The sequence below is a fragment of the Temnothorax longispinosus genome, chromosome 1 (genome assembly GCF_030848805.1).
Source record: "Temnothorax longispinosus isolate EJ_2023e chromosome 1, Tlon_JGU_v1, whole genome shotgun sequence".
In the NCBI taxonomy this organism is placed as follows: domain Eukaryota; kingdom Metazoa; phylum Arthropoda; class Insecta; order Hymenoptera; family Formicidae; genus Temnothorax; species Temnothorax longispinosus.
This window is the reverse complement of record NC_092358.1, coordinates 23,636,248-23,659,213: the sequence shown is the minus strand read 5'-3', so window position 1 is coordinate 23,659,213 and position 22,966 is coordinate 23,636,248. Positions and strand designations below refer to the sequence as shown.

At 33.4% G+C, this 22,966-nt stretch overlaps 3 protein-coding genes and 2 long non-coding RNA genes across 8 annotated transcripts in view; 3 read left to right on the top strand and 2 right to left on the bottom strand.

The window, feature by feature from the left end:
• LOC139819429 (octopamine receptor beta-1R) overlaps positions 1-22,966 on the top strand; it is a 120,742-nt gene that overhangs the window by 53,616 nt on the left and 44,160 nt on the right. The gene's annotated exons all lie outside the window — the stretch shown is intronic.
• Positions 3,449-3,979, top strand: LOC139819511 (uncharacterized). The gene is made up of 2 exons (XR_011733746.1): positions 3,449-3,679; positions 3,785-3,979. It is a non-coding gene; the product is annotated as an uncharacterized lncRNA (long non-coding RNA).
• Positions 4,969-5,407, top strand: LOC139819485 (ectatotoxin-Rm1a-like). Its single transcript, XM_071788849.1, has 2 exons — positions 4,969-5,178; positions 5,285-5,407. Exons 1-2 carry the CDS (start codon positions 4,984-4,986, stop codon positions 5,342-5,344), a joined length of 255 nt encoding a protein of 84 aa, XP_071644950.1. The 5' UTR covers positions 4,969-4,983; the 3' UTR covers positions 5,345-5,407.
• LOC139819522 (uncharacterized) lies at positions 11,558-17,070 on the bottom strand. The gene is made up of 4 exons (XR_011733749.1): positions 16,749-17,070; positions 14,086-16,642; positions 11,871-13,979; positions 11,558-11,770 (listed from the first exon to the last, which is right to left on the bottom strand). It is a non-coding gene; the product is annotated as an uncharacterized lncRNA (long non-coding RNA).
• LOC139819492 (U3-myrmicitoxin-Tb1a-like) lies at positions 19,824-20,352 on the bottom strand. The gene is made up of 2 exons (XM_071788861.1): positions 20,130-20,352; positions 19,824-20,023 (listed from the first exon to the last, which is right to left on the bottom strand). The coding sequence occupies exons 1-2, from the start codon at positions 20,325-20,327 to the stop codon at positions 19,973-19,975; spliced, it is 249 nt and encodes an 82-aa protein (XP_071644962.1). The 5' UTR covers positions 20,328-20,352; the 3' UTR covers positions 19,824-19,972.

Genomic DNA, 22,966 nt, shown 5'->3' with positions numbered 1-22,966 from the left:
GAAATGCATCAATCTCAGACTCCACAAGCTTCGTAAATCGACTCCAGTCGGTCTTTTTGGTGGATAGCCGGTTCGTAGTTTTCCCGTAAATTAAGGGAGAATTATCAAGTGAGAAGAAAATGGGGTGATGGTCACTGCCCCACGAGTCCGCAAGTTGGCAATAAGTTATCTCCCCCGACACAGAGGGCGAGCAAAACATTAAATTAAGATTGGAGTCTCGCTGTCCCCTGATTCCGCTCCTAGAAGTCGTGTCAACATTGATACAAAACAAATCCCCGTCGTCCATGATTCCCTGTAGTATGTCCCTTTTACCATCCGTGATCGGGCAGTTCCATGCCATGTTGCGGGCATTAAAATCCCCAAGGAGGATCGTATCTAAGTTATTCCCCCCGATAGCGTCAAAGATGGGTCTTAGATCTCGCCTGGTCAATGGTTCGTTGGGGTGCCTGTAAATGGCAACAATGTTGAAATTCCGAGTGAAATTGGTAGTTTTAACGCATACAACATCGTATCCAACAGGGAGGACACCAGGGATCGGCACCACATCAAAACGTATCCGACTTCGCAGTGACACAGATACGCTTCCACTGCCCAATCTATTGCTGCTGCAAGCAGTTGCAAAAATTAGAGAAGGAAACTCGATTAGGACCTTTACATCTGGTCTCCGTCAGGACAACTATGTCGTATTCCATGACGTGTTTAGACAGCTCTTCCCTGCAGCTGCCATAACCCCGACAGTTCCACAAAAGGAGCTGGAATTATACTATACGAGGGGATATCGGTCCCCTCAAGCCAACATTGATATGCTCTTCATTCTTGTTACCTGTTGTTGCTTTTCTGTCCTTCTCAGTTCTTTCGGGCGCATTCCTGCGTGGCGGGCAGTCGGTCCAGGGCAGTCGGTCCACCCGTCATTTCTCAAAGCATCGATCAAGTATTTCCTTGCCAATGGGAATCTCCGTAATAATATCATGATGCCACCAATCATTTTGCTCATCGAGTCTTGTGCCGAGTTATCGTCGGCCCTCTCCGTACTTTGCTGCAAAACTTGTGCCCAAGAGGCTCCATTACGAGCCGAGGACAGGGCGAGGCCTCTCCTATCAGAGGTGATATCCTCCTCTCGAGTATTAAATTGCCCGTAATAATTCCCAATATCGCCGGGCCGAGAACGTTCTTTCTCTCTTGATCGTGGTTATGCACCGGTCGGACATTACGTATCGGTTTCTCTCGATTGCTCATTTTCTCGGGAGGTATTGACCTGTGTGTCGGTAGAGCAGGCCAGTCCGACGGATTCACACTGCTAACCATTGGCTTAGTAGGAGCCGAGACCTCCCCGTCAATAATACGCCGAGCTCTGTGAAAGGATATGTTATTGTAAGCCATAATTACATTTATATTTTTATTTCTTACGTACTCGGGGCAGTTACGGAATGTGGACTTGTGTTGTCCACCACAGTTATGGCAACATGTCTCTTTTTCGCAATAGCCATGTTCTTTGTCGCCACATATTATGCAGCGTGTTTCGCTTTTACATGCCATTTTCGTGTGCCCGAATTTGAAGCAATTGAAACACTGCCGGGTTTGAGGAATAAAGGGTCTTACTCTTAGTGCGACGCCTCTTCGAAATACTTCCAAGTTGCGGATCTTGTTGGACTTGAAAGTAATTATAATGTTGTCGGTGGCTACCAGCGACGGTTTTAATTTAGCCGGATCCCATTTTCGTCGATACATCCTTTCTAATTTCAGAATGTTAGACTTATCCTGTACCTCCTCCCACAGCTCAGGAATCCCGGTCGGCCAATCTGAAATGACTCCTTTACATATAAACGAGCGTTGCTTAACGTAAGCTTTGATTTTGGTAACATGCATCCTATCTATGATATCAAGCGCCCGATTAGCCTCTGTTGCCTCCTCGAACTCGGCTTCGGCAGAGAAGTGATTTAACATCTCCAATGAGGACGGAAAAATTTGTAGCTCAGCAAGAATCATCCACATTTTAATTTTATTTCTGCCTTTTCTAGTGGTGGAATGCTCTGGCAGAAGACGGATAGTAACTTTAGCATTACCTGAGTATTCGTTGTCGAATCTAGTATACCGTTGTGGTTCCGTGTTATTGTTCGAAGGACATTTCTAAAGAGCGAAATCGTAAACATAATATAATTCCTTGTCAATCGTTAGTCCCTCACCAGCATCGCGTGGCTCGTCGTTCGTGTTCACGTGATCACTCCTACCGGGCATGTGATCAGCCTGTGTCTTACTACTAATATCTGTACTAATAGACGGAGTCGCTTTTTTTATCAAAAGTCGCGGCCCGCCATGTCCGAATCCTTATCATTATCAATCTCCACGTCCATCTCGTCCTTTTGGGAAAAAGATACATGTCGTCTCTTAGAGAACTCCTTCTCTTTCTGCAGTTTCGAAGAATTGATGCGTCGATTAATATTTCCAGCGCGGTTGGAATCTAGATGTTCGTTAATAACATCCTTCGTGAATTCGTCAAATTCCTCCTCGGATACACTCGTCCTTTGTCTTTTACTACTCTGCGTGTCTTTATCCTGCGCTCGATTGTCGGCACAATGTGACTGCGAATTATCCGAGTCCGAATTATCCATCGTAACTAATTACGTGAAACGCTCCCCCTCCGAAAGGGGAGCACTAAAAACTAGACTATAGCCCACCCGAAGGGACAGGGAGCAAAGGAAAGATCCACGCGAAAGACTGGACTACGCACACTACTATCTATCTAGCTATTAGGGAGGGAGCGTAAGTAAAACACGTCCTACTCGTACGACTGTCCGAGCGAAACTCTCTAGTATAGGTTAAGAGGTTAATAGGTTAATTATATGTATAAGATATAATCTCTAACTAATGCTTTCTGTCAATGTTTTAAAAATGCTTTCGCTTCTTTAAAAATATAAATAGGAAGATAAATAAATTTGATATAGTGGTTATATATATTCCGCGCTGTTTGAACACATTACTATAACGTGTTTATTTTTAAATTTTTCCAAAAATAAGATTTTCTTTGAACTATAAATTTTTAATTAAATTCATTTTTTGTTTATTAATAAACTATATAGATACTAAACTGATTTAAACATTTTTTTTAAAACGCGCCATAGGTGTCCTGAATAATATGATGAATGAATGGTGTCCAATCTCTTACTCGAGGATCTCTATAACTATAAGACAAAAGTCAACTTCATTTTTTAACTTTATGAAGCACAGCGTGACATTCCGGCATTTCATGCGCAACCATAATTTGCATTATTTCAAGGATAGCTTATGTATCAATATAAAAATATCGGAAGTTATAGCTTTAAGAATAATAAAAATATCTAACTTTAAACTGCGCCTTACAATTTTTTATTTCCAAGCGAAATATTTCCTGGTGATAATCGACTAGGTCGGCTAGTCGCAGGGTATAAAACAGCAGAAGTGCGATGCGAAGTTAGAGTACAGCACAATGAAAGTTCCGAAATTTTTGTTTATCGCGGTAATCGTCGTAGGTCTAAGCGGCGCATTGACATGGGCTAGTCCCTTGGCTCATCCTTTAGCTGTGGCTGATATTGACATATTCGGTCCTGTCTGGAAAGGTATCTGGGATTTAGCCGGCGACCATTGGAATGTATTAACGAATGCACTTGAAGATGCAACTCCTGAAGGATTCGCAGCTAATATCGTAAGTTTGGTCAATTTGTCAATTTATACAATTTTACATTGATGTAAAATATTGCTTTATCATGAACTAAAACCTATCATTTGATGTGTTTCTTCTTTCTTGAAGGTTGCAGGTGTTATTGCATCGCACCTTTACGACGCCGAAAAGGAAGCCATAAAGCTAGCCAAAGAAGGTTGACAATTTAAGAAAGTAAACAATCATGCTTCAAGGCTTTGCGCTGCTGCGTTATATAAATAATTATTTATATCTATGATGTACGAATGAATAAATAAATAAATATACTGATTATAAGCATGATAATATTGTCTACATTTTCTTCTACATGTACTCTTAAAAGAATACTGCCACCACTAAAAAATTCATACTTTTAAGGAGAGAGAAAAAACAAATTTTTTTAAATTATAAGATAATTAACGCAATTACAGTTATTATATTTTGTTATGATAAAATTTATACTGTTTCTTCAAGACGTCTGGTGTGATTTACTTGTCAATTCACTTATGATACTATTTATCCAGTGACCGCAACGTAACCGGTTTAAAAAAATAACAACTTCTGCTCCGTGTAGCGAATTTCGTATATAGGCTTGCGACAGTATTATAGCACATAGGTAACATTTTAAGCGTAGGTATTACTTTTTATGGGCTTAACTCAAAATCGAAGTTTTTTGAATTGTGACAGCATTCTTCTAAGGGTGCGATGTACTACTTAAATAAATATGAATATTCTTGTCTAACAATAAGTGTTTGCTTATATATTATTTGTCCAAATTACAGCATTTAATATCTAACCATATATGTATATTGTACGTATATATGTTGAAAAAAGGTGGTAAATTTTAGGAGTATATAATACTCGTGAAAACAAACCGAAAAGTAAGCATTACTTCAAAAATCATTTATTTCCGAGTTATAAAGCATTTTCTACAGCAGATGTTAGATGTGCCTTCCGTTCAGTTCGAATTCAGCACACTTTCTCATTGAAGATCAAACACGTTCAAAATTTCAGGTTTATTTTACATTTGTTGCTGCGGTCCAGTTGACGCTTACAAATGCTTCGAAGTATTCCTCGTTTCCTTTCTTTCAATGAAGAAAGAAAGAGAAAAAGAAGAAGAACGCTTCAAAGCATTTAAAGACAAAGGCCAACTTTATTTTTTTAATTCTTTGAAGCACAGCGTGACATTTCGGCATTTCATGCGCAACCATAATTCGCATTATTTCAAGGATAGCTTATGTATCGGCTAGGTCGGCTAGTCGCAGGGTATAAAACAGCAAAAGTGTGGTGCGAAGTTAGAATACAGCACAATGAAAGTTCCGAAATTTTTGTTTATCGCGGTAATTGTTGTAGGTCTAAGCGGCGCATTGACATGGGCTAGTCCTTTCGCTCATCCTTCACCTAAGGCCGAAGCTGAAGCTATGGCAAAAGCTATGGCCGAAACTTTCGCCGAAGCTATGGCCGAACCTGAACCTCTTGCTCCTATATTTGCTATGCTTGGTTTGGTAAGCTTGGTCAATTTGTCAATTTATACAATTTTACATCGATGTAAAATATTGCTTTATCGTAAACTAAAACCTATCATTTGATATTTTTCTTCTTTCTTTGTAGTGGGAATTTGGTGCTGCAGCGTACGGTTTGACTAAATTAGGGGAGGTTGTATCTGGATAAACTGGCTATAATAAAAATTAAGAAGGTTGACAATTTTAAAAAGTAAACAATCATGCTTCAAGGTCTTTGCGCTGCGTTATATAAATTATTATTTATATCTATGATATACGAATAAATAAATAAATATCATGATTATAATTATGATAATATTGTCTACATTTTTTTTACATGAACTTTTAAAAGAATACTGTCACAACTGAAAAATTAATACTTTTGAGGAGAGAGGAAAAACAAATTTAATTAATTTTTTTTAATTATAAGATAATTAACGCAATTACAATAATGATATTTTGTTATGATAAAAATTTATACTGTTTCTTGAAAAGGTCTGGCGTGATTTACTTGTCAATTCACTTATGTATGATATTATATTCGTCCCGTGATCTATTGACTTAACTATGTGAACACGCATACTGTGCATAAGTATAATTCATCCAGCAATCAAGTAAATGTTTTAGTGAAAGCATGCGGCATTCCGCCAGTTGCAAACTGCCATTAGCTGAAACCTGAAATTCTCATTTTTCCACTCTTTAATGCCTTTTATCTCGGAAACTGTCCATTTTTGGGCTTGGTGCCTATGGACACTTTTTATCAGCATGTTATGAACTACATTATCCTACATTATTGTCAAATTTGACTGGGAGCCAAAACCCCCCATGACCGTTGCGGGGTCCTTTACCGCGCAAAAAAATATTCGAAAGTACTGTAATAAAATAATATAAGTTTCTTCGTAACAATCTTATCTTATTTTCTATTAAATAGTAATCTTTATACACAAACTTCTTACGTTGTGTATGTTTTCTTCTAATTTTGTCAAGATCTTTAAGTTTCGTACTAAAATATAACACGTCATACAGTCATTAATAATACTTTAGAATATTGCCAATCATATTTACACCGTATGGTTTCCTCGAAAAAAGTATTATTCTTCTTACTTTAGAATATTGCCAATCATATTTACACCGTATGGTTTCCTCGAAAAAAGTATTATTCTTCTTTTTTTTCTCTTTTAACATTTTCTTTGATAAAAAATGTTTATTTTTATGTGGTTCTTCCTCGACAAAACTTTTGCAAGTCGCATTTGAATTTGTGATTTTATAACAGTAGAATAGAAATTAGAAGATAAACAGAAAGAGAAATTAAAGGTGGCAATTTTTATTTTCTCTCTCTCTTCCTCCCTCCCTCCTCCTCTCTTCCCCCCTCTCTTTCTCTCTTTCTCTGTCTATCTACTGTCTGTCTGTCTTAGCTAAAGGTAATCTTTAATCAACAATCTCATGCACGAAATTGACGGCAAACGGTCGTTAATAATACGGCTCTTTACAATTCAATATTACCGCCATCGATGTTCGCGTAATTACACATTTCGGCGAATTAATCAAACAAGATCCAACTCGACACAATGAGCGATCGCTTAGGCGATGTTCCTGGATTCTATTTAACGGACTCTATTTAGTCGAACTCGAAATCAAACTTCAGCATTCCGCAGGCTTCAGAAACGATATTAATGCCGGCTATTTCCGTCGATTGAAGCGCGAAAAATGTTCTTTAATAATTAATACAATTCATTGATTTATTATTATTTACATTTATGCAATTCATAAAAAACTTTACTCTGTTTTTTCTTCTAAAATAACAGTATCAAAGAGTTATGGAGTCATGAAAAATAGAAATCTTTGTAAGGTATCGATTGATAGCAAAATGCAAAATGTGCTAGTCCAATTGATATTGCATTCTTTGCCATAAAGATATTATCAAAATAAAAAGATATTTAACGCAAAAAACTTGGAGCTAACATTCCATCATTATATTATGAAGTAACATTCATCTTTATATTATATCATCATAATATTATTGATATGTGTACTTGGCACATTTTTTGAAAAGGTAATTTTTGAACAGTAAAATATTTAACACATAAGAACGAATATTATCATTTCCAGAACGTGTTTACTTCGTTAACCCATGCTGCATTGAACGATGCATAAAATTGTTTCTATTTTATACATGTACTTTAAAAAATTAATATAAACTATACGTGTAGGTATACCATACAGATGTGTGTGTACTTCCGCGTGCTAGGTACGTATATTTATTTATTTATCAAAATTCGTGGATTATATCTATAAGGGAAGAATTAATAATGGAGAGGTGATAGTCTGATTATTCGAGTGCACGATTGTAACATTTGTACAATACATAAACTTTGTTGCTTTATTTTGTGTAAAATTTTTATGAAATAATTGTGTCTTCCACGGTTATAGCGCGTGTTGCGATAAAAGTCACTCAGCAGCATTGTAAGTGAATGATATACGCACTTTGAAGCAAACGTGGGTGTGAAATATAAAAAGTAAAATTGTATTATTTTATCATTACACATTCTTTCAGAATACATTATATACATTCAAGTTAATATAAATATTGATAGACTTTCCGATGTCGTTGTGCTTTCACTGCCTATTCACATTAAAAGTTTTATGTTTGTAAAATTTCGATACGGAATAATTAATAAACAATGTGGAAAAAGTTATATATCTCTCCAGTTTTCTTCATTGTTTTGAGTTTATATTTTTTAACTTAAAATTCTTTTTATAGTTTTTTATAGTTTTCATGATTGAAATCGCACATACGAATAATAATTTTCATAATTAGTAAATTTTCAAATACAGAGTTTATAATTGCAATTAAGTGCACAAACATCATTTCTTTATAAAAATTCTTTATAAAAATCATCAAAATATATATCGTTATGTTTATGTGAAAATTATAATATCTGCTAAAATAAAACTTAATATTTAAGAAAAATTGTAGAATAAAATTTATATATAATATAAAATTATAGAGAGAGATTAAACATATATTGTTTATACATACTGTTGCGCTCGCCGCGTCACACTTCCACTCACTCGCACTCACACTCCCGGAGCTCGCGAAAATAAAGGGAACATTGCGTAAAAAGGCAAAACAATCTCTACGTTTATTAGAAAACTCGTTACAGAAGAGCGCGAACACACGTCCGAACGGTCCAGCGGCTCGAGAACAAATCTGACGGTAGTTGTTTAATCAATCCGGCTCGTTGCTAAAAACGCTTTGCGACTCCTTGTACCGGGCGTCTCGCTCGAGCTCAGCGCGGATGCAACAATATACATATATAAACAATATATACAGTTTTATATTAATTTGGACAAAAAAAATACATAAGCAAACACTTATTGTTAAACATAAGAATATGTACATACATATAGAAGAATACTGTCACAGCTCAACAAATTTCGAGATTTTGAGTTAAGCCCATCAAAAGTACCTATATCTGCTTAAAATGTTACCTACTTGTTATAATGTCGCAAGTCTATATGCAAAATTCGCTACATGGAGCAAAAATGTTATATTTTTTAACCGGTCATGTTGCGATCACGGGACGAATACAATGTCATACATAAGTAAATTGACAAGTAAATCACACCAGACCTCTTCAAGAAACGGTATAAATTTTCTCATAACAAAATATCATTATTGTAATTGCGTTAATTATCTTATAATTAAAAAAAATTAATTAAATTTGTTTTTCCTTTCTCCTCAAAAGTATTAATTTTTCAGTTGTGACAGTATTCTTTTAAAAGTTTATGTAAAAAAAAATGTAGACAATATTATCATAATTATAATCATTATATTTATTTATTTATTTATTCGTATATCATAGATATAAATAATTATTTATATAACGCAGCGCAAAGACCTTGAAGCATGATTGATTACTTTTTTAAATTGTCAACCTTCTTAATTTTTATTATATAGCCAGTTTATCCAGATACAACCTCCCCTAATTTAGTCAAACCGTACGCTGCAGCAGCAAATCCCCACTACAAAGAAAGAAGAAAAATATCAAATGATAGGTTTTAGTTTACGATAAAGCAATATTTTACATGGATGTAAAATTGTATAAATTGACAAATTGACCAAGCTTACCAAACCAAGCATAGCAAATATAGGAGCAAGAGGTTCAGGTTCGGCCATAGCTTTTGCCATAGCTTCAGCTTCGGCCTTAGGTGAAGGATGAGCCAAAGGACTAGCCCATGTCAATGCGCCGCTTAGACCTACAACGATTACCGCGATGAACAAAAATTTCGGAACTTTCATTGTGTTGTACTCTAACTTCGCATCACACTTCTGCTGTTTTATACCCTGCGACTAGCCGACCTAGCCGATTATCACCAGGAAATATTTCGCTCGGAAATAAAAAATTGTAAGGCGCAGTTTAAAGTTAGATATATTTTTATTATTCATAAAGTTATATAACTTCCGATATTTTATATTGATACATAAGCTATCCTTGAAATAATCCGAATTATGGTTGCGCATGAAATGCCGAAATGTCATGCTGTACCTACTTCATAAAGTTAAAAAAATGAAGTTGACTTTTGTCTTATAGTTATAAAGATCCTCGAGTAAGAGATTGGACACCATTCATCCGCTATATTATTCAGGACACCTATGGTGCGTTTAAAAAAAAATGTTTAAATCAGTTTAGTATCTATATAGTTTATTAATAAACAAAAAATGAATTTAATTAAAAATTCATAGTTCAAAGAAAATCTTATTTTTGGAAAAATTTAAAAATAAACACGTTATAACAAAGTGTTCAAACAGCGCGGAATATATATAACCACTATATCAAAATTATTTATCTTCCTATTTATATTTTTAAAGAAGCGAAAGCATTTAAAACATTGACAGAAAGCATTAGTTAGAGATTATAGCTTATATATATATTAACCTATTAACCTCTTAACCTATACTAGTTTCCTCAAAATTTTTGTTTATTTTTTAATGAAAGAACTTTAATTACTTGCTATAAATTATTACTTGTTAGCATAAAGTTGGTATCATACAAGTACGATTTCTTGAATAATTGTACGTTGTTTGCACTGAAGTTACAAATCTCGCAAGCGCCAAGCAGAAACGTTAATATTATCATTAATAAATTTGATCAATATCTTTACACTAAACATAATTTTCAACCTATATTGGCATTATTATTACAATTTTGATTTAATTCGCTAGAGTTTAAATATTTTCATTTTGTTAAATAATTATAACTGTAATGTTTTGATTTAATACTTTATAATTTTAAAGAAAATAATTTATTTTTTAAGTATATAAATATTTATTAATGATAACTTAAATTTACCTCGTAGTTGTCCTGAACAATATGGCTGATCAAAGTACCAATCAAAAGTTGTCTAAACGGTATCCAATCTCTTACTTGAGGATCTCTATCTTATCGTAGTCTATAGCGCAATCTATGATGAAACGAATAGTGCCATCTTAGGTCTCCTTTGATTTCAAAAAAGTTTCGCCTCAACCATTTTTTCATAGAATCCATATTTTATGAGATATTTGTCATTAATGTTATAAACGATTCACCCTGTACATCAGGGTATTGGAAGAAGGTGGTATCAAATTTTAGGAGCATTATACTCACATCAGTCCTATTACTCGTGCCCGAGCGTGGTGACTTCTCTTCATATACATGTGTTGCGCACGTGGATTATACACATTGTATATGGAACCTAATAACCTAATAACTAGGAAATAAATGATTTTTAAAGTAATGCTTACTTTTCGGTTTGTTTTCACGAGTATTATATACTCCTAAATTTTATCACCTTTTTTCAACATATATACGTACAATATACATATATAGTTAGATATTAAATGCTATAATTTGGACAAAAAATATATAAGCAAACACTTATTGTTAGACAAGAATATTCATATTTATTTAAGTAATACATCGCACCCTTAGAAGAATACTGTCACAGTTCAAAAAACTTCGATTTTGAGTTAAACCCATAAAATGTACCTACGCTTAAAATGTTACCTATGTGCTATAATACTGTCGCCAGCCTATATACGAAATTCGCTACACGGAGCAGAAGAGTGTCGTTATTTTTTTAAAACGGTTACGTTGCGGTCACTGGATAAATAGTATCATAAGTGAATTGACAATTAAATCACACCAGACCTCTTCAAGAAATAGTATAAATTTTATCATAACAAAATATCATAATTGTAATTGCGTTAATTATCTTATAATTTAAAAAAATTGCTTTTCCTCTCTCTTCAAAAGAATTAAATTTTTACTTCAAAAGTATAAATTTTTTAATTGTGGCAATATTCTTTTAAGAGTATATGTAGAAGAAAATGTAGACAATATTATCATACTTATAATCAGTATATTTATTTATTTATTTATTCGTACATCATAGATATAAATGATTATTTATATAACGTAGCAGCGCAAAGCCTTGAAGCATGATTGTTTATTTTCTTAAATTGTCAACCTTCTTAATTTTTATTTTAACCAGTTATTTTTTCTTCAACTGCCTTTATGGCGTCGTAAAGGTGCCCTGCAACAATACCTGCAGCCTACAAAGAAAGAAAAAACATATCAAATGATAGGTTCATGATAAAGCAATATTTTACATCAATGTAAAATTGTATAAATTGACAAATTGACCAAGCTTACGACATTAGCTCCAAATCCTTCAGGCAAGGCAAGGCCTTCAGGAATTGCATCTCCAACTACGGTCGCAATTTTGCGCGCATGTTTGGAGGCTTTATCGAAGATACCTCTGAGGACCGGACCTGTAAGGGCAGGTTCAGCCACAGCTAAAGGATGAGCCAAGGGACTAGCCCATGTCAACGCGCCGCTTAGACCTAGGACGATTACCGCGATAAACAAAAATTTCGGAACTTTCATTGTGCTGTACTCTAACTTCGCATCACACTTCTGCTGTTTTATACCCTGCGACTAGCCGACCTAGCCGATTATCACCAGGAAATATTTCGCTCGGAAATAAAAAATTGTAAGGCGTAGTTTAAAGTCAGATATATTTTTATTATTCTTAAAGCTATAACTTCCGATATTTTTATATTGATACATAAGCTATCCTTGAAATAATGCGAATTATGGTTGCGCATGAATTGCCGAAATGTCACGCTGTGCTTCAAAGAGTTAAAAAAATAAAGTTGGCTTTTGTCTTCAAATGCTTTGAAGCGCTCTTCTTCTTCTTCTTCTCCGTCTTTCTTCATTGAAAGAAAGGAAACGAGGAATACTTCGAAGCATTTGTAAGCGTCAAGTGGACCGCAGCCCTTGTCAATAAATGCAAAATAAACCTGAAATTTTTTAACGTGTTCGATCTTCAATGAGAAAGTGTGCTGAATTCGAACTGAACGGAGGGCACATCTAACATCTGCTGTAGAAAATGCTTTATAACTCGGAAATAAATGATTTTTGAAGTAATGCTTACTTTTCGGTTTGTTTTCACGAGTATTATATACTTCTAAAATTTACCACCTTTTTTCAATATATATACGTACAATATACATATATGGTTAGATATTAAATGCTGTAATTCGGACAAAAAATATATAAGCAAACACTTATTGTTAGACAAGAATATTCATGTTTATTTAAGTAGTACATTGCACCCTTAGAAGAATACTGTCACAGTTCAAAAAACTTCGATTTTGAGTTAAGGGGATCCTATAGCGAAGGCCGAACTTCCTCGACGTCGGTAATGTCAACATTTCTAATCCTGTTTTCTATGTTACATATCTATATCTGTCCTTGTCTAACGAGAGGAGTGTAATTCTTGTACCGTTGTTAAGGGGTAAAGCCAATTCAAAGATTTCTTAAAATGAAAAAATGTCGGTAACTACTGCCACTATAGGATCCCCTTAAGATAATAAAAAGTACCTACTCTTAAAATGTTACCTAATGTGCTATTATACTGTCACAAGCCTATATACGAAATTCGCTACACGGAGTAGAAGTCGTTATTTTTTTAAACCGGTTACGTTGCGGTCACTGAATAAATAGTATCATAAGTGAATTGACAAGTAAATCACACCAGACCTCTTGAAGAAACAGTATAAATTTTATCATAACAAAAAATCATAATTGTAATTGCGTTAATTATCTTATAATTTAAAAAAATTTGCTTTTTCTCTCTCCTCAAAAGTATGGATTTTTCAGTTGTGGCAGCATTCTTTTAAGAGTACATGTAGAAGAAGATGTAAACAATATTATCATACTTATAATCAGTATATTTACTTATTTATTTATTCGTACATCATAGATATAAATAATTATTTATATAACGCAGCAGCGCAAAGCCTTGAAGCATGATTGTTTACTTTCTTAAATTGTCAATCTTCTTAATTTTTATTTTAACCAGTTATTCTTTCTTCTAAATAATTTCAAACGGCCAATTTCGAGTTATTACCAGATGTTAGAAAAATATTTAATACATTCAATAATAGTATACAGACTTGTTTACGTTTTGTGGCTTACTTGGCCTTTTTCAGAACAATAAAAAAATTATAAAGAAAAACGCATTATAATATATCGCATTATTCTACGAACAAAACGAATCAATTCGATCCAACGCCACAATTCACATCAATCCGGTCTCACCCAAGTAATTGGACAATTAGTCATATTGAAGTCAGAAGTATATTGTCAATTATTCGTCAATCTAGGGTCTGTTCGGTGCAAAATCTGACACTCAAACATTTTTTTTCCGGTTGCCTTTATGGCGTCGAAAAAATGGCTTGCAACAATACCTGCAGCCTACAAAAAAAGAAGAAACATATCAAATGATAGGTTTTAGTTCATGATAAAGCAATATTTTACATCAATGTAAAATTGTATAAATTGACAAATTGACCAAGCTTACGACATTAGCTGCAAATCCTTCAGGAGTTGCATCTCCAACTGCTTCCGCAATTTTGCCCGCATGTTCGACGGCTTTTTCGAAGATACCTTTGAGGACGGGACCTGCGAGGACAGGTTGAGCCACAGCTAAAGGATGAGCCGAGGGACTAGCCCATGTCAATGCGCCGCTTAGACCTACGACGATTACCGCGATAAACAAAAATTTCGGAACTTTCATTGTGCTGTACTTTAACTTCGCATCACACTTCTGCTGTTTTATACCCTGCGACTAGCCGACCTAGCCGATTATCACCAGGAAATATTTCGCTCGGAAATAAAAAATTGTAAGGCGCAGTTTAAAGTTAGATATATTTTTATTATTCTTAAAGCTATAACTTCCGATATTTTTATATTGATACATAAGCTATCCTTGAAATAATGTAAATTATGGTTGCGCATGAAATGCCGAAATGTCACGCTGTGCTTCAAAGAATTAAAAAAATAAAGTTGGCCTTTGTCTTTATAAATGCTTTGAAGCGTTCTTCTTCTTCTTCTCCGTCTTTCTTCATTGAAAGAAAGGAAACGAAGAATACTTCGAAGCATTTGTAAGCGTCAAGTGGACCGCAGCAACAAATGCAAAATAAACCTAAAATTTTTGAACGTGTTTGATCTTCAATGAGAAAGTGTGCTGAATTCGAACTGAACGGAGGACACTTCTAACATCTGCTGTAGAAAATGCTTTATAACTCAGAAATAAATGATTTTTGAAGTAATGCTTACTTTTCGGTTTGTTTTCACGAGTATTATATACTCCTAAAATTTACCACCTGTCTTCAACATATATACGTACAATATACATATATGGTTAGATATTAAATGCTGTAATTCGGACAAAAAATATATAAGCAAACACTTATTGTTAGACAAGAATATTTATATTTATTTAAGTAGTACATTGCACCCTTAGAAGAATACTGTCACAGTTCAAAAAACTTCGATTTTGAGTTAAGGGGATCCTATAGCGAAGGCCGAACTCCTTCGACGTTGGTAATGTCAACATTTCTAATCCTGTTTTCTATGTTACATATCTATATCTGTCCTTGTCTAACGAGAGGCATCTGTCTTTGTTCGATTGCTGCGCCATCTCTCGCTACACGCAATACTGCTTATCCTATCAACCTGAATGCTTTTGCTTAATAAAACTTCATTTTACAAAATCTTTTTTTCTAGACGTTGAATCTTAGTTTTATTTACACAATATTGTTCCTACATGTTGTCCCTACCTCGCCTGGGTGTCATTATATATATATAAACTGCAGTAATTTTGTTATTGTCGTCAGATGACAGTTGTATGTGCTTAAATTAATAAAATTTTTAATTTTTTTTCGTTTCTGATATGAAATCGTGTTTCGCGATGTAGATTTTTGTACGTACTTTAATTCTAGATCAAAAACTTACAATTCTGTAAAGCCAATTCAAAGATTTCTTAAAATAAAAAAATGTCGGTAACTACTGCCACTATAGGATCCCCTTAAGCCCATAAAAAGTACCTACGCTTAAAATGTTACCTAATGTGCTATAATACTGTCACAAGCCTATATACGAAATTCGCTACACGGAGCAGAAGTCGTTATTTTTTAAACCGGTTACGTTGCGTTCACTGGATAAATAGTATCATAAGTGAATTGACAAGTAAATTACACCAGACCTCTTGAAGAAACAGTAAAAATTTTATCATAACAAAATATCATAATTATAATTGCGTTAATAATCTTATAATTTAAAAAAATTTGTTTTTTCTCTCTCCTCAAAAGTATAAATTTTTCAGTTGTGGCAGTATTCTTTTAAAAATACACGTAGAAGAAGATGTAGACAATATTATCATACTTATAATCAGTATATTTATTTATTTATTTATTCGTACGTCATAAATATAAATAATTATTTATATAACGCAGCAGCGCAAAGCCTTGAAGCATGGTTGTTTACTTTCTTAAATTGTCAACCTTCTTAATTTTTATTTCAACCAGTTATTCTTTCTTCTAAATAATTTCAAACGGCCAATTTCGAGCTATTACCAGATGTTAAAAAAATATTTAATACATTCAATAATAGTATACAGACTTGTTTACGTTATGTGCCTTACTTGGCCTTTTTCAGAACAATAAAAAAATTATAAAGAAAAACGCATTATAATATATCGCATTATTCTACAAACAAAACGAATCAATTCGATCCAACGTCACAATTCACATTAATCCGGTCTCACCCAAGTAATTGGACAATTAGTCATATTGAAGTCAGAAGTATATTGTCAATTATTCGTCAATCTACACGCAGAATCGGTCGTTTCCTTCGCTGCATGACACTTTTGCGTCCATGAAACCCGTATAGATGTGAGATCCTTTGTCGCCGGACCATCTTAGTGGCAAATAAGCGGTCGATGAAACAAAGAACTAGGGTGAATTCCTTCCATCGTCTTACAAAGCTTGTATTCGTCGCGAAGGATAACATTCGATTATTCTTTCTTGTTCTGCCTTTATGGCGTGGTTAACATAGTTTGCAACAATACCTGCAGCCTACAAAGAAGGAAGAAACATATCAAATAATAGGTTTTAGTTCATGATAAAGCAATATTTTACATCAATGTAAAATTGTATAAATTGACAAATTGACCAAGCTTACGACATTAGCTGCAAATCCTTCAGGAGCTGCATCTCCAACTGCTTCGCGAATTTTCTCCGCATCTTCGTGGGCTCTGTCGATGACACCTTTGAGGATCTCAAAGGCAGGTTCAGGATGCGCCAAGGGACTAGCCCATGTCAATGCGCCGCTTAGACCTACGACGATTACCGCGATAAACAAAAATTTCGGAACTTTCATTGTGCTGTACTCTAACTTCGCATCACACTTCTGCTGTTTTATACCCTGCGACTAGCCGACCTAGCCGATTATCACCAGGAAATATTTCGCTCGGAAATAAAAAATTGTAAGGCGCAGTTTAAAGTCAGATATATATTTATTATTCTTAAAGCTATAACTTCCAATATTTTTATATTGATACATAAGCTAGCCTTGAAATAATGCGAATTATGGTTGCGCATGAAATGCCGAAATGTCACGCTGTGCTTCATAAAGTTAAAAAAATGAATACCCTGTGAATGTTGACTTTTGTCTTATAGTTATAGAGATCCTCGAGTAAGAGATTGGACACCATTCATCCACCATATTATTCAGGACACCTATGGCGCGTTTAAAAAAAAATGTTTAAATCAGTTTAGTATCTATATAGTATATTAATAAACAAAAAATGAATTTAATTAAAAATTCATAGTTCAAAGAAAATATTATTTTTGGAAAAATTTAAAAATAAATACGTTATAATAATGTGTTCAAACAGCGCGGAATATATATAACCACTATATCAAAATTATTTATCTTCCTATTTATATTTTTAAAGAAGCGAAAGCATTTAAAACATTGCCAGAAAGCATTAGTTAGAGATTATATCTTATATATATATTAACCTATTAACCTATACTAGCTTCCTCAAAATTTTTGTTTATTTTTTATGAAAGAACTTTAATTACTTGCTATAAATTATTACTTGTTAGCATAAAGTTGATATCATACAAGTACGATTTCTTGAATAATTGTACGTTGTTTGCACTGAAGTTATAAATCTCGCAAGCGCCAAGCAGAAACGTTAATATTATCATTAATAAATTTGATCATATCTTTAAACTAAACATAATTTTCAACCTATATTGGCATTATTATTACAATTTTGATTTAATTCGCTAGAGTTTAAATATTTTCATTTTGTTAAATAATTATAACTGTAATGTTTTGATTTAATACTTTATAATTAAAAAAAAATTTTTTTTTATTTAAGTATATAAATATTTAATAATGATAACTTAAATTTACCTCGTAGTTGTCCAGAACAATATGGCTGATCAAAGTACCAATCAAAAGTTGTCTATACGGTATCCAATCTCTTACTTGAGGATCTCTATCTTATAGTAGAGTCCCTCTAATAAGAGTCGCGACACGTAGCAGCAACTTTTGATTGGTTCGCATTTTCGGTGAAAGTACGTAAAACAGAAAGAGAAAGAGATATAAGAGAGAAAGAGAAAGCGATATACATGTAACATACGTTCATATCGCTTTCTCTTTCTATCTTATTTTGCCGAAACTCAAGATGTCGCGACTCTTATTAGAGGGATTCTATCTTATAGTAGCCTATAGCGCCATCTATGATGAAACGAATAGTGCCATCTTATGTCTCCTTTAATTTCAGTTAAAAAAGTTTCGCCTCAACCATTTTTTCATAGAATCCATATTTTATAAGATATTTGTGAGATATTTGTCATTAATGTTATAAACGATTCACCCTGTGTACAGGGTATTGGAGAAAGGTGGTATCAAATTTTAGGAGCATTATTACTCGTGAAAACAAACCGAAAAGTCTTAATAAATATTACTCTAAAAACTATTTATTTCCGAGTTATAAAGCACTCGATGAATTCTCCATTCATTTCACGCGTATAATGCATTGTATAATGTATTACACGTGACCGCTCCTATACTCGTCCTTCATAAGCTTCTATGGTTGACGATTAATGAGTATCGTCGAACTTTTGGAAGATATTCCTCTTCTACGCAGACAACAAATGGTTCATTCTCGTGATGGTGCCCTTGAGCATTTCCTCATGATTGCTTTAGACAACATTTAAGCAATTGTTTTTAAGAAAAGTGGATAGGACGTGGTGCTCCAGTGTGTGCTACCTTGCTCGCCAGATTTAAATCCATTAGTTTTTTATTTATGGGGATATTTAAAGAGTATGGTGTACCCCATATTAGTTGACACATTGAATAAACTAATACAAAAAATTTAAAACTCTTGGCTGCGGTCCACTCGACGCTACAAATGCTTTAAAGCGTTTCTTCACTGAAAGAAAGGAAAAGAGGAATACTTCGAAGCATTTGTAAGCGTCAAGTGGACCGCAGCCCTTGTCAACAAATGCAAAATAAACCTGAAATTTTTGAACGTGTTCGATCTTCAATAAGAAGGTGTGCTGAATTCGAACTGAACGGTGGGCACATCTAACATTTGCTGTAGAAAATGCTTTATAACTCAGAAATAAATGATTTTTGAAGTAATGCTTACTTTTCGGTTTGTTTTCACGAGTATTATATAATCCTAAAATTTACCACCTTTTTTCAATATATATACGTACAATATACATATATGGTTAGATATTAAATGCTGGTAATTTGGACAAAAAATATAAAAGCAAACACTTATTGTTAGACAAGAATATTCATATTTACGTAGTACATCGCACCCTTAGAAGAATACTGTCACAGTTCAAAAAACTTCGATTTTGAGTTAAGCCCATAAAAAGTGCCTAACGCTTAAAATGTTACCTATGTGCTTATAATACTGTCGCAAGCCTGTATACGAAATTCGCTACACGGAGCAGAAGAGGGTCGTAATTTTTTTAAACCGGTTACGTTGCGGTCACTGGATAAATAGTATCATAAGTGAATTGACAAGTAAATCACACTAGATCTCTTCAAGAAACAGTATAAGTTTTATTATAACAAAATATTATAATTGTAATTGCGATAGTTATCTCATAATTAAAAAAAAACTGATTAAATATGCTTTTCCTCACTCCTTAAAATTATCAATTTTTCAGTTGTGACAGTATTCTTTTAAGAGTGTGATATGTAAAATAAAATGACAATATATTATCATATTTATGATCATTTTATTTATTTATTTATTTATACGTATATCATAGATATACATAATTATTTATATAACGCAGCAGAAAGACCTTAAAGCACAATTGTTTACTTTCTTAGCTTCGGCTATACCTTCAGCGAAAGCCATAGTGTTAGCCTTTCGTTATGGCATGCTGAATGAACGGTAGAGTCATTATTCCCGCCTAAAAAGAAAGAAGAAAAATATCAAATAATAGGTTTTAGTTTACAATAAAGCAATATTTTACATCAATGTAAAATTGTATAAATTTACAAATTGACCAAGCTTACGAGAAGAAGTAGAGGAGGAAAAGGTTCAGGTTTGGCTAAAGCTTCGGCGAAAGCTTCGGCTATAGCTTTAGCCGCAGCTTCAGCTTCGGCCTTAGGTTCAGCCACGGCTAAAGGATGAGCCAAAGGACTAGCCCATGTCAATGCACCGCTTAGACTTACGACGATTACCGCGACGAACAAAAATTTCGGAACCTTCATTGTGCTGTACTCTAATTTTGCATCACACTTTTGCTGTTTTATACTCTGCGGTTAGCTGTTTATTACCAGGAAATATATCGCTCGGATAAGAAATCGTGAGGCGCAGTTAAAAGTTAGATATGTCTTTATTATTGATAAAGCTATAACTTCCGATATTTTATACTGATATACATAAGCTATCCTTGAAATAATGTGAATTACTACTGCATGGTTGCGCATGAAATGCCGATTTGTCCCGACTAGAAATTAAGGGTCCAAATGAGCGCCATATAATGATTGCCCGATTTAGTTGTCGGAACTTGATATTACTGCCTTATCGAGACTCGAATAAGTATGTAATGTTGTTTCCCTAAAAGGTCCTTATTATAGGCTATCATAATATTTTTAATATCAAATATGAAATATTTCCTAAAGTATTCACTTTTCGATTACTTTACCTCGATACTTTTATACGTAGAATAACGAAACGAATCGATTGTTGTAATAAAAAACAGAAACAATTTTTTTTAAATTTTATTGAATTTTGTAGACGCATTCAATTTATTATTTAAAATAGCAAATGTAAAATTTGATATTATTATTCGATTTCTTTCATTATTCTATCTATAAAAGGACCAAGATAAATTAATTGAAAAGTCATATACTTTTCGAGATATTTCATATTTTATATTAAAAATATTATAACAAATTTTCTTTTTAGCGGATTTTTATGAAACTCTATATTCAGGCGTTTTTTTGGTCGTTAATTACGAATCTGGAGTTAGAATTACAAAATTGGAAATGGCAAATCCAAAATGTCGGATTAAAATTACAAAAGCAACCAATTTCTATGCAACTTTGTATTTGGAGATTTTTTACATCACTGATTACGAGTATGAGGCTAAGATTACAAAATTAAAAACGGTGGATCAAAATTGCAAAAATCAACCAATTTTTGTGAAACTTGATACTTGCAGTATTTTTGGATTGTTGACTATTATGTCGAAATGTTCTTTACATTTTAAATATTCCAGACCAATTATTTCGCGACCATAATTTGTATCTAAAATATAGGCACTTTACCCTAAGAAATGAGATGATAAATACACAATAACAATTGATGTTGAAAGTCAATTGCGTTTGGGAAAGTAAAGATTGCGAAAAAGTAGTAAATTATCATTTTTCTTTTCGTGGTGGGGTCATCAGCCCTACTCCAAACCTGGAGGACCAAGTGGCGATCAAAACATGGTCGCAAATAGGGGGTACACCTAGCAGTTGCCAGCTATATGTGTGGACCAACAGCTTAATGTCTCTCTTTCGAAAGACAGAGTCTAGTTTTACCATACGAGAGTCCCCTCGTTTAAATTTTCGAATCTCGTGCAGAGAAGTGCAATAAGAATATTAAAATTTCTGTGATCAAGTAGACTCAAACTCAGTTCTTCGTGATTACGAGTCTAACTACTGCCACGCTGGATGTAATATCAAAATTACAAAATTTAAAATGGCTGCAGATTTCAATATCCGAAAAACTCGCAAGAGCCAAATTTCAACAAAATCGACTTTTCATTGATCCGCTATATCTGCAGTCATTAGTTTTCTCACATTATTAATAAACAAAAAATGAATTCAATTAAAAATTCATAGTTCAAAGAAAATCTTATTTTTGGAAAAATTTAAAAATAAACACGTTATAATAATGTGTTCAAACAGCGCGGAATATATGTATATAGCCACTACATCAAAATTATTTATTTTCCTATTTATATTTTTAAAGAAGCGAAAGCATTTAAAACATTGACAGAAAGCATTAGTTAGAGATTATATCTTATATATATAATTAACCTATTAACCTCATAACCTATACTAGCTTTCTCAAAATTTTTGTTTATTTTTTAATGAAAGAACTTTAATTACTTGCTATAAATTATTACTTGTTAGCATAAAGTTGGTATCATACAAGTACGATTTCTTGAATAATTGTACGTTGTTTGCACTGAAGTTACAAATCTCGCAAGCGCCAAGCAGAAACGTTAATATTATCATTAATAAATTTGATCAATATCTTTACACTAAACATAATTTTCAACCTATATTGGCATTATTATTACAATTTTGATTTAATTCGCTAGAGTTTAAATATTTTCATTTTGTTAAATAATTATAACTGTAATGTTTTGATTTAATACTTTATAATTTAAAAAAATAATTTTTTATTTAAGTATATAAATATTTAATAATGATAACTTAAATTTACCTCGTAGTTGTCCTGAACAATATGGCTGATCAAAGTACCAATCAAAAGTTGTCTAAACGGTATCCAATCTCTTACTTGAGGATTTCTATCTTATAGTAGAGTCCCACTAATAAGAGTCGCGACACGTAGCAGCAACTTTTGATTGGTTCGCATTTTCGGTGAAAGTACGTAAAACAGAAAGAGAAAGAGATATAAGAGAGGAAGAGAAAGCGATATACAAGTAACATACATTCATATCGCTTTCTCTTTCTCTCTTATTTTGCCGAAACTCAAGATGTCGCGACTCTTATTAGAGAGACTCTATCTTATAGTAGCCTATAGCGCCATCTATGATGAAACGAATAGTGCCATCTTATGTCTCCTTTAATTTCAAAAAAGTTTCGCCTCAACCATTTTTTCATAGAAT